The following is a 12,207-nucleotide window of genomic DNA, read 5'->3' as shown; positions in this document are numbered from 1 at the left end:
ACGCCATGCTTAGTTGCACGCACTACCACGGCTTTTTATGTTTCCTAAGACCATAAAACCAGTGCATGCATTTCGATTTCAACTCCTTTGTCTTATTTACCTCTTACCTACTCCATTCCTTCAACCAATGTCTAAATATTTTCTTGCCCAACCACCCATATTTCAAACACATTCCTTCAGTCAATTTCGTACACATCACACTTCCCCTTTCATCTTCCAACACCTTCTATCTCTTCAATCCACAAATTTAAGTTTACTTTCAATCTCAAAATCCATTCAAGTGTTCTTGAATTGAATCATGACATTTTTTTTATCTTTAGCGAATGATAAAAGTCTAAATTAATTAACATATATTATAAAATTGACCTTCACCATTCAAACATGTTTGTTACCTTTGTAAACCATGATTTAGTGATTAAACGAGAATTAAAAAGCTGTAAAATATATACAAGAAATAGCATATAAGTAATGTTATGAGTGGAAAACGCCATAGATTGGCTGGCCTCTCGTGAAGCCTACAATATTACACTAGAAATGGGAGAAAAAAAAGTAAAATGAAATTATATAAGTAGAGATTTGAAGAAATTTTTGGCGTAGGAAGCAGGCATGGATCTTAAAGAAAATTCACAATCCCTTGGCCCCAGGAAGATCAATCCATTCCAATTGAAGTTCCAGCTCACCGCTTTCCACGTGTCTTAGTCTTAGAACAACATCTTGCAGCACTTTACCATTCTCAAAAACCACGCAACTTTCCTCCGCCAGGCAGTTTTGTCTACACGGATGTATTCTCGTGATTATAGTTCCATTCGGAAGATCTTCCACCTGCATCTTCACGGCTTCTATATACGGTGAGATATCCAATTCCGCATCTCCCATTTTGTCATCCATGGAGAAAGTGTCATGATCATACACGGTCTGAAATTATTAATCAGTATTAAAATGCATCAACCAAATCGAAATAATAACATTATTTTTTCTTCTGTTATGTAGTTTTACCAGTATCACTGGAGCAGAGGGATCTGTCACAGAAAGAGTAAGATCTTCGTTCCACTCAGGGTTAATGTCCTTTTTAATCACACGAGTCTTGAGCCTCTGCAGAAACAGGTGACGAAACAGGTGACGATTGAGTTCGGATAATTAAGAAAATGCTTGGTGGATTATATTAAAAGAAGAGACCTGTTTATCCATCTTAACGACGACGTATGGATCGCTGGTGCTGACATCGCGAATGGCGAGGTTGACGCCACGCTTGACGTGAATTCTCAGAAGGCCGAGTAATTCATCCATGTTTGAGACTGGTGTACCTCCCAATCACTGTCTCCCTCCTCCTGGCGATAATATTGTGTAATTTATTGGTGTAATTGCTATAATTAAGAGGAAGAGAGAGATGGAACGTTTGTGTGATTGATTGTGAGAGATACAGATTGACGCTGGTAGGGTTGGATTGGTTTTATAGAAGAGAGGAGAGTGGTTGAAGGTAGTCTCCGTGCACCTTCAACGTGTACGATGTTCCCCGCTACTCTCCGCCTATACCACTCTTCATCCTCCATTTTAGTGGTTCTCTTTTCACAACCCTTGCTTTATTTTATTTTATGGAACTGGAATTTCTTTCTAAATATGTAGAAACTGATTTAAAATTTACGAAAATAAAAACAAAATATTTTTTAACATACCTCTATTTTTCAGACATTTTCTATTTTTTATCCTCGTATTTTTAAAAAAATATATAAAAATATACTTTTATAATTATTTTATCCTATCAAATGTAAAAATGTAAAAGTGTGTAAGTGGGTGGTACTATGTTATGTGTGTCAAAAATAGTGATTTTCAAGATTGTTGAGGTGTGCCAAAAATTATGGGGGTTGCATCAAGAGAAAGCCCAAAGTGGAGGAGTCGAGTATATAACTTTCCAATCGGGCCCGGCTCATGATGGATTCATCCAAGCAGAAGAAAAGGAAGTAGCGGGAGATTTCTTTTCCCGCGCGATGGAAATGGAACCCTGGGAAGCCCTTGGCGTCGATGAGTCCGATCTCTCCGCCTTCCTCCGCCCTTGCAACGCCCAATCCACCTCCTCTTCCCTCATTCCTGGCCCTGCCGGCGCCGTCCAAGCCGTTATGAGCAACCGCTGTCGCGACGACCCACTTCCCACTCAGGAATTCATAAGGCGCGTCGGCCTCGAAGGCCACCGCGATTTCAGCACCAATCCCTGGCTCTGCGCCATCCGATTTGTTTGCTCGCAGGGTATGGTGGACGCTGATGACGTCGCACACGGCACGCCGTTGAACTCAATCAAGAACACTGAAAGAGTGCCGCTGGTCGTAGCTGTTATCAAATCATGCACTCCCAACGGTCTTGGTGACATGAAGATTACGCTCAAGGTACTCGCTCTACTTTTACTCTCTGTATCTATAGATGTATGTAACTGCTTTCGTATGCGTTTCATGAGAAGATTCATATGAATTTCCCATTTCAGGATCCTACGGCCACTGTTAGTGCCAGTGTCCATCGCAAAGTCTTGGCGCAGCCGGAATTTGGGAAGGACTTCGCTGTTGGTTCTGTCGTGGTTCTGCGCGAGGTCTTTCTCCTTGATATTGCTTTTTCTGTGTCTGTCTCATACCTTTTCATTGCTTACATTTAATTCTATTATACTTTACAGGTTGCTGTGTTTTGTCCTACCCGCTCTACCTGTTATCTGAATGTAACATTACGCAACGTTCTACAGGTAAGCCGTAGGGTCGTCTCTGTTTTTCATTTCAGGTTACTCCCAATTAGTTAATGAATTCAATTCCACGTTCTAGACGAGTTAGGTCACTTTATTTATAGAGTTTAGTTTTCATCCATTGTGAATATAACATTGTTTTGGCTGTTTATTAGTAAGAAACATAATATTGTGTTTTTTAAGTTAGTTCTTTAGGAACGACAAATTTACCATATTTGTCAGTCTATGATTAGATGACACTGGTGAATACACTATCTTCTCTTATTAAGTTTAATTTATGTGCATTGTCAACGTAGATCAATCAGAAATCTCAGTAGATATGGCTTTCAAGGTATTTATTGCAAAAGTAGATAGATTTGATACATTTATCAATTTATGATTGGATGAAAAAATTGTATAATCCTTTTACTATACATATGCTTATGTTCAGGAATACATAGCTTGTTAATATGTTACACAGGTCTTCTCCAAGGACTGTGGACCTCCATCAGAACAATTAATACATCCTGTACGCCCAGTGATGCGCGCTACACCTAGTACGGGTAGGTGCACATCTATGAATCAAGTTCTTTTATCAAGTATTCCTGAACACATTTTTTGTGCGTAATTGATAATGCCGAGCTATTGGAAACTCATACATGGCTCTCTTTGCAACAGAAAGGCCTGAAAGGTTGTTTGCATCTGGAAGTACATCCTCTCCGCCCCTGGAAAGAAATGAAGAAATCATGTCTGGTCTCAGATTTGAGTCAAGCTCTAGACAAGTAGCAGATATTGACCGGCAGCGAGCTGAAGTTTTGGCTTCAACGTCGTCTCACAGAGAAACTGTTTCAGAAAGAGAGAACTTGCCGTTAAGTCTGGATAATGCTGGACATGTGGAAGTAAATTGTGTTAGTGAGCTTGATTGTGAGATGGAAGATCAACCCAATCCTCCTGAATTGAATGAAGAAGCCGATAGTTTAGCGCAGATTGCTCAAGGCAATAGTTCTACATCGAACTCAGTTCATACATCTCGTGCTGAAAAAACTGAGATGGAAATTCAGTTGGAAAGTCAGAGGCAGATGGATAGTCAAAGAAGTTCAGTCCCCCATTGGACAGACGAACAGCTGGATGAGCTTTTGGCGTTTGATTGAGGTAACAATTTCTGTTTGTCAAATCAAAAGTATACTAGAGGATGTTGGTATATCCCCAGTTCGCATATTTGCATTTTAAAGATGCACGCGTTTGGTAAATATGTGCAAGAATACATTCATTCATAGATGAGAACTGGCTTGTCTCTAATTCCATTTAGGAATGTTACAGGTGTTTGCATTTTGTTTTTCTTTTGCACTATTAATCGTGCTTTATTTTATTTTTCTTTTATATAGAATAGTTAGGTGTTTATTGTTTTGATTATTATACTACTTCATTGCTATCCTTGTGCCCTTTTAATTATTATACTACTTTATTGCTCAACCAACTATTTTAATTATTAAGATGTTTGTATTATATAGTATAATATTTTAATGAAATGTTTACTATTTTAATTGTAAAAAAAATCATATAATAATAATTTTTTACATTCCTTTTAATTTTCAAATAGTTTAACAATTTTTTTTTTATCAAACACTTATAGGTAAATATGTTACTTCATTGGTTTCTAGCTATTGCGTATTATTTCATCTAAACACACTGTCAGTAAGAGAATATACAACATTCATGTTAAACATTTATCAAACAATAAAATGAATACATGTTATTTCAAATACTTTTTAGCATATTTTCTATCTTATACTATTTTAGTTATTACATTCTTTATTTTAGTTTTTAATAATATATTTTCTAAAATCATAAGAATTCAAAATTTGCAAAAAACTAAAACATCAAATAGTAAGAAAGAAGAATGTCAAAAATATAAGTTTATATAAAAATATATAATTATAATTTTTTACATTACATTTTCAGAAGCTCTCTAGTAGCTTTCCTTTTCTCTTTAAAGACAGCTTTTCCATCCCCTTTAAAATACATTTAAATTACCTTGTCAATTTAGAGAGGCAAAATGGATTTTCTAGAGCCATTCCTCCACTGCTCCAAGAGGCACTTTCGGAGGTAAATAACAGCTTAACACTACCGAATGAAAGAGTTCAACTGCGCAAAGTAATAAAGGACCAGCGACGTACGATCCATTTTTAAGAAAAATGCACAGCTGTAGTCATAATAAGCACTAACAAATGGGGAACATCAGCTGGGCAAAGATTATAAAACTGTGAAAGTACAATGGAGAAACAGTTAAACACCGAGCTATAGTCCTACGAACCGCCTCACTTGACTGATTACAATCCGAATATATTTACCTCCAGCAAAATTGGGACTCATTCTGGCAATAAATACGTAACTTTTGTCAAAAGAACCTGAAGAAGGGATGGTACGATACATGCTTTCCATGTCTAAGAATTGATATGCCTCAAAGCACAAAAGAATCATTATCATTTTGCAGAAATCACATGCGGATTACTCTTCTATTATTGTAACTAGAAACTCACTAATCGTCTCAGCGCTTATAGGTCACCAGCACCACCAACAATGAATTGAAGACCCTTATCCCATGCCAAAATTATGTACCTACTGGAATAGCTTCCTCAACCTATCAGCCGCTGCAGCTGCCCTTTTGTTGGTCGGCTCAAGTACAAGAGCATGCTTAAAATCTGCAAAGCACAAACCATTGTTAGCAAAAACGCAGGAAAATTTTCCTATCTTACCTAAAATGAAAACAATCCCAATAAAACAAGATGAACCCTGTCAATATGTTCTAATTTGAAAGTGAAACTCCAAATTTCATCACAAATTATTTTAAACTACATAAAATGTGTGTGAAGTTCGGCAGTCCAATATTTGATTTTCCATTTCAAATTAAATATATATATATATATATATATATATATACTAAAAACAAAATGATAACACCTAATCAGAATCAAGGAAATACAGGCTCTGGGACAGATTTAATTCCTAATACATGCAGTGGGCCACTTCAAATAAAAGTTTCCAAAAACTACTCTAATCAAATAAGAGTTTGTGTTTTCTATTCTCAAAACCAGCAAAGTATAGACCCCATGCTTGATGTAATACTTATATTTTAAAAACTTAAAGAAAAGATGAATTCATGCATGAGTTTAAAAAAAAAAAGGAAACGTGTGGTCTAGAAAGATTTTACCGTCAATTGCTTCCTTGCAGTAGCCTAGCATCTCTCTAGATGTACCTCTACGAAAATAGGCCTTCACATTCTGGGTAAAAGGCATAATAAACAAACGTTACTATAAAATTCTTATGGTATAATCTACGAATTAAACAGTATGAAACATCATTTTTCCTGCTTTATCCCATTAAAGACACTATCATCTTTCTCTGTTTTCTCTTTATTAAACTAAATCTGGAAGCTAATGCAAAGTTGTTATACAACTCAAATGTCTTTGTAATTATATAAAGACTTTATTTTAGTATGGCAAAGAATAGTTAGTCTTCAATCACAGCTTTATATTTTAAACCCATGCATATTTGGAATGAAGACAAGCTTTTGCAAGACTATGATGACAAAATCCATGCACAATGTTTTTTTTAAGGAAGTCACCTTTTTGTCCAGACTAATTGCCTTGGTACAATCGGCCTCAGCTTGAAGATAACTGGATAAACAGAGGAAACAAATCAAGATTTTGCCTGACACTTTCAACTAATGGCCAGAAGAAAACACTACCTTCCAAGTTCTAGATACGCTTGAGCCCTGTTACTATAGTACGTTGCATTATCACTACAGAGTTTGATAGCTTCTGTGTAAAATCCAATGGCTTTCTGCCACTGCCTATCTTTATATGCTTGATTTCCCTGACATTAGTAGCAAAACATTGCAGAATAGAGGGTTTAGCTGAAAATAAATGCAATACTCAGAATTAAACAGCCAAAATTACCATATTTGATTTAATAAAGAATAAAAAAAAACTTTCTCCTAAATGGACTAAAGTTTAAATTATGTAAGTAAAGTTCACCTCCATTATTAGGATAGATAGTTAAATCTGAAACAAAGGACAACATAGGGGACTGCAAAGGCAGAATTATAGCGTCCCAAAGCAAAGTTTAAATATACGTTTGACATTAATGAACTAATGAAAGTTATCTTTTAGTTTACATAATTCTGGCATATAGTATTTTCATGAAAGACAAGATTATGTCAAACCAGAAACAAGAACTCTCCTACATAAAAACTACGAAAACCAATATTAAAATTTATAAGATGCTTGCAATGTTACTGTACCCATACATCAGATCAGACGAAAACAACAGAAGTTAATGTAAGTTTGCCAATTAGCTACAACTTTGATGAACATACACCAAATGAAACTTGTAAAAAATCCATCATAAATATGCATCAATATGATTGAAGTCTACGCATCAACCACAGAAAGGAAAAAACGAACTTGATACCAAAATCCAACATATTTTCTGATAAGTTTAGATAAAATAACCAAAAACAATGTGGCTCACAACATTCAGTTTTCAAAATCATTGGTGTTCTAGAAGTAAAACAATGGCAGTTGAATTGTACGATCACAGTTAAAATCAGAGGATTGAGTTCATAATTTATTTAATGTCATACCTTCTCTTTAGCGAACTCAGCAGACTGCTCTTTACTGACAACATTTTCAGATGGTTTGCTTTTGGAAGCAATATCAGCCAGTTCTTGGAGAGTGGTATACACGGTCTGTAGTGTGTCAAGTAAAAATCGATCACCACCATGCCTGGCTATCAAAGACACTGAAATAGGGTACTTGTCATAAAATCCCAATGGTATTGAGACCTGAAAGGATAAATCAAGAAAACACAAATGAAAAATGCATAACCACCATCACCACCAAAGCTTTACTCACTAGGTTCTCGTAAAAGTATAATTCTACACCAATAGAAAAGAACAGCCTACGTGTAATGTTGATTTAGGAAACAATTTGCTGAAAAAAAGTACAACATATATATATATATATATATATATATATATATATATATATATATATATATATATATATATATATATATAACCAGATCATGTTAAACATGTTTTATCAAGGAGAAAAGTTTACCTGGCAACAACCTGAGATGCTTGCAATACTCAACAGACTAAATGCTCGGCTCTGATAATCATCTGATAAGATCTCCTTCCCACCTAATTTTGGAGGTGGATCAGCTACTGTGGGGATAACCAAAATTCCTTCATCCTTGAAAGTGTTAAAAAATATGCAACTCAGCACAACAATGTCTTGTTTATAAGGAACTCAGGATATAGTCCTCATACATAGAGAACATAAAACTTCATGGAAGAACATCTACAGGAACTTGACTTTATTTTTAGCAAGAAAAAAAATTATCAAGACACTGTTTAAGATCAAATACTTCAGAACATGTAAGTCAAATTCAATTGAGAAGGCATAAAGAATAACACAAAAATAAGGGCTTGAGGAGACTAGGGTGCAGAATGGTGTCAAATTATTACCTTCAAAAGCAAATTTATAGCCGAACGCATCTCACTTCTAATGGATTTGGAATTTTCAATCTCTACACCGGATACCTCAAATTTTTCATGCAATTGTACTGAAACAGAAGGACTTAGGTCAGGTTTTACAGTGTTCATCCACTCATCATGTGTATGTTTGAATTCATGCCTGCACAAATATACAGAAAATAGTCACTATATGATTGAAGACTTCGGCGGACAGTCATAATAACACAACAAATGTTAATTATTCACACCCAGAATGATGAATAATAATTGAAAACATAAAGTATGACATGGCTACCTTGTGGTTAGCCCAAATGTTAGTAATAGAGTATGTGATACAATCCCAAAGAAAAGTTTTCTAAATGACAGATTGAAAAGCATGCCATTATCCAAACCAGTGTTAACAACAGTTTGCAAATTATTATAGTTACTCCATGTCACAGAATCTGACTAACCTTTGTAGGGATTGCATAATGTTAGCAAGTAACTTCAGTGAAGAAGCTTTCACTTCACCGTTTGTTTTCTGACCAGAACACCCCTTCAAGCTTGGAATCCTCGAACTTATATAGTCCCCAAGATTTATGTGCTTCAATACTTGCCCTGAAGACAGTTGACGATGAACAATAATTTTTGGATTGCGATTTCATGAATAAAGTTGTACAAACAAAGAAGCAGCGAGTGACAATTGTGGTAAGAGCTTTTAATAATGATTGAAACAAGAGGGACCATATTAAAGGGAAAGATGACGTACTTCCAAAAAGCTTCTCAGTAGCTTTGACCACCACTTGAGAACTCCTGTCAAGAGGAACATTTATATGCTGAAAACAATCATCAGCTATAATTATTTGCCTAGGACTGCGTTGAACTACAAATGATGCTTGTAAGAGTATATGGCCAACTCGACGCAATATAGAGGGATCCTTTGCAAACCAACCTGAAAATGGCATTTCAGAGTTAAAAATTTGTAAAGTGCAGCAGATGGCATATTAATAGCCTCCACATACAAAAAATTAAGTACAGGCAACTATACAAAAAATGTCTCAATGTAAAACAATTATAAGAGTACATCTGTTCTTCCTCTTCCTGGTGTATTTTTGCATTGCCTTAATTTGTATTTAAATTTCAAAAGATCTTGTCCACTGAGAAATATTTAAAAAACAAAAAGGCCCAACATAATAAACAAAGGCAACCAAGCAATTTATCCTTATATCACATAATAATAATAATCATTCAAAATAAATAAATTAAACAGTCACTTGAACCCATAAGCTCATAAACTAAACTACATTAAAAAATTTGAATTGTCCATACCAACAGTGTCCAGACTTGTTGAGATAGGTATGATTCCCAAATGTGAAACAGCACCATGTGAGGGTCGAAATCCTAGAATGCCACAAAATCCAGCAGGTACCCTCACCCCACCAGTAGTATCAATACCTGTTGTAAATGACGGTGCGTAAGTATAAAAAACATTTTCCATTGCATCGTATAAACGTGTAACCCTCAGATATCACCAGGAAGACAATTAAACTGGCAAATTCTTCAAATATTTAGTTATTGTTACGAAGATAATTAAAAATACAAGAAAAGAAAGATGGTATGTATTGATTACAATATAACTGGAAGAATTCTCCTAACTAAACGTTTGGATAAACAATACCATAACCACTTGTGGGAAAAGAAAATAAGATAAAAGTTTATCCCATACGCTAGCTAAAATCAGTAAGAGTAGCAATGAATTAACGAATTGCACGTCAAAAAATGGATAATAGGCAATAAATAATATATGAAGAAGCTCACCCAATGCAAAGTCAACGAAATTGGCAGCAACAGCCACAGCAGCACCACTGGAGGATCCACCCGGTACTCGTGCAGGCGCAGCGGGATTAGTCGGTGTTCCATAATGCCTATTCTCGCCACCGATACTAAAAATTAAAAAGAAAAGGTCAAACAACTCATGAAATAGCAAAACAAAACTTAAACCCCTACATGCAAAACAAGAGCACATCGTTTACACCACTCTCTCACAGGCATGCGAATAGTATGTTGAGATGTAATTTTTTGGAAGGAACTGAAAAAAAAAGGACAAACCCTAGAGCAAAGTCATCGACAACGGTAGTTGCAACGCAGGTGGCGCCTCCTTCGACGAGAGCAGAAACCGCGGGAGAAGTGGAAGAAGCGGGCTCGTGAGACCTAGCCCACTCGGGATGGCCGAACGTAGAGACACGTCCTTCGATGTCAAATCTGGAAAGAAAATCGAAATCAGAGGAAGATGAAAAATGCTGTTAAATAGTAAGAAATAAAGGAAAAGACAGAATAGCAGTGATTAGGTTAGGTTTACAAGTCGGAGAGTGCGAAAGTGAGGGCGGTGAGAGGATGAGGAGCTTTGGGAGGAGCAGGCTGCGGCGGCGGAAGGAGCTGAAGCTTCTCGAGAAAAGCGCCGAAATCCTCTCTGACAGACTTCTTGAGCTTTCTGGTGATGAGAACAATTCCCGCTAAACCCAGCCCCAACAGAACCCATAGGTTGGCCGATTGAGTCGCCATCGATTGATTCGTTTGATGCGATACTCTGCTTCAACTCCACATCCGAAGCACAGCACTGCGTGTGTATGGTTTTACGAAGAAGACGCACGGAGAAGATAGGATTCTCTACTCTCGCCGCCTCGACTTCCTTCTATCTATCTCTCTTCCCTGTTAAAATAACTTCATTATATAACAACCACAACATCTTTTCCTATTGGTCTCTTCTATACTATAATAATTTAAATTAAATAACATCAACTGATTTAAAATATCTAGGTCGAATAATTTACATATTATTAATTACGTAAATTATTTTAACTATCCATTTAAATAACGTAAAGACTAATTTTTCTAATAAAGGTTGACATATGTTATCAATTAACTAATTTTTAATTAGGGCATAACACTCAACAAAAATTTTACCAAGTTATTTTATTTTTTAATCTTTTTTTCTATTTTAACAAATATAAAATCAAAAATGAGTTGTGTAGGTGGTGTAAAATAAACCTTTTTTAATTATTATAATCATAATTAATTTCATTTCAAAATAATTAATTACCTATTGGGTTTTCAACTTGAGATTGATTAATTTTAGAAAATTACAAGTTGTTACTATTTGCAGTAATACAAACTCTTACTTGATCTGTGTGTATCAAAAATAGAAAAATATACAAAATTGAAAGAAAAAAATGGTAAAAATAAATCATAATTTATAAATTTCAAATTCATAAAACTAATTACTTGTTTTACAACAAAATTACAAATTTAAATTTTTACCTCACGGGTACTGCCGAAAATACAGTTTTAATTTCAGTGACTGGTCAATTTTTTTATAGATATTTTATTCTGATTGTATGTTTTCTACATAAAAAATAAATTTAAAAAAAAACTTGTTTGTAGGTGGAAATATCAAACAATAATCTCTTTAACTTATTAGAGTAGTTTTTTAAATTTAAAATAAATATTTTTTAAAGGAACACTTACTCAATAAGCAAAGAGGATTTTCCCATTGAAACAAACGAAAGGTTACTTATTCTGAAATAAATAAATTAAATGACCAAATAGAAAAATATAAATCTACTTGTTTTATTTAATGAGTACTTTTAAAAAAAATAGAGACAAGAAGAGTCGTTAATATTTAATTAATTGTTGGTGTGATTAACATGTTAATTGTAAATTTAGTTAGTATTATTCTCTAATTAAAATCGTATGCTTCGTGGATAAGGTAAAATGGCAAGTAATTTTGATTTATCATTTAATGGGAAGAAACATTAAATAAAATTCTTTTAATTGAATTAGTGAAAACATATGCATGCGTTACTAGTGTTGATTTTTTTATAATAAAAAATAATAAGTTTATTACTATTGTTTTTATTATAATTATAAAATTAAATATAAATTATTTTTATAGTTTTATTATAAATAGTTTTATTTATTTTATAGGTAA

General features: G+C 34.6%; 3 protein-coding genes across 7 annotated transcripts; 1 reads left to right on the top strand and 2 right to left on the bottom strand.

Moving 5' to 3' along the window:
- Positions 1 to 435: 435 nt before the first annotated feature.
- LOC108334488 (protein C2-DOMAIN ABA-RELATED 4) lies at positions 436 to 1,311 on the bottom strand. Its single transcript, XM_017570361.2, has 3 exons — positions 1,177 to 1,311; positions 997 to 1,092; positions 436 to 915 (listed from the first exon to the last, which is right to left on the bottom strand). Exons 1-3 carry the CDS (start codon positions 1,285 to 1,287, stop codon positions 625 to 627), a joined length of 498 nt encoding a protein of 165 aa, XP_017425850.1. The 5' UTR covers positions 1,288 to 1,311; the 3' UTR covers positions 436 to 624.
- Positions 1,312 to 1,563: 252 nt separating this feature from the next.
- Positions 1,564 to 4,111, top strand: LOC108334490 (uncharacterized). The gene is made up of 5 exons (XM_017570362.2): positions 1,564 to 2,378; positions 2,474 to 2,575; positions 2,657 to 2,722; positions 3,180 to 3,261; positions 3,377 to 4,111. The coding sequence occupies exons 1-5, from the start codon at positions 1,800 to 1,802 to the stop codon at positions 3,847 to 3,849; spliced, it is 1,302 nt and encodes a 433-aa protein (XP_017425851.1). The 5' UTR covers positions 1,564 to 1,799; the 3' UTR covers positions 3,850 to 4,111.
- LOC108334323 (translocon at the outer membrane of chloroplasts 64) lies at positions 3,071 to 10,936 on the bottom strand. Of its 5 annotated transcripts, none has more exons than XR_008246491.1 (15): positions 10,579 to 10,936; positions 10,329 to 10,481; positions 10,038 to 10,162; positions 9,549 to 9,674; positions 8,989 to 9,171; positions 8,693 to 8,837; positions 8,232 to 8,400; positions 7,822 to 7,956; positions 7,344 to 7,544; positions 6,447 to 6,574; positions 6,324 to 6,375; positions 5,910 to 5,979; positions 5,239 to 5,400; positions 3,496 to 3,649; positions 3,071 to 3,423 (listed from the first exon to the last, which is right to left on the bottom strand). XR_008246491.1 is itself a non-coding variant. In XM_017570097.2 (13 exons), exons 1-13 carry the CDS (start codon positions 10,779 to 10,781, stop codon positions 5,318 to 5,320), a joined length of 1,773 nt encoding a protein of 590 aa, XP_017425586.1. In that variant the 5' UTR covers positions 10,782 to 10,936; the 3' UTR covers positions 4,928 to 5,317. The 5 variants fall into 5 exon arrangements, 1 of the variants encoding a protein (XP_017425586.1); XR_008246490.1 differs by having other exon boundaries at positions 3,496 to 3,541; XR_008246488.1 differs by having other exon boundaries at positions 3,071 to 3,541.
- Positions 10,937 to 12,207: the final 1,271 nt, after the last annotated feature.

Source organism: Vigna angularis, chromosome 1 (genome assembly GCF_016808095.1).
Source record: "Vigna angularis cultivar LongXiaoDou No.4 chromosome 1, ASM1680809v1, whole genome shotgun sequence".
Taxonomy (NCBI): Eukaryota; Viridiplantae; Streptophyta; class Magnoliopsida; order Fabales; family Fabaceae; genus Vigna; species Vigna angularis.
Note: the sequence above shows the minus strand (reverse complement) of the source record. Positions and strands in the feature narration are given on the sequence as shown.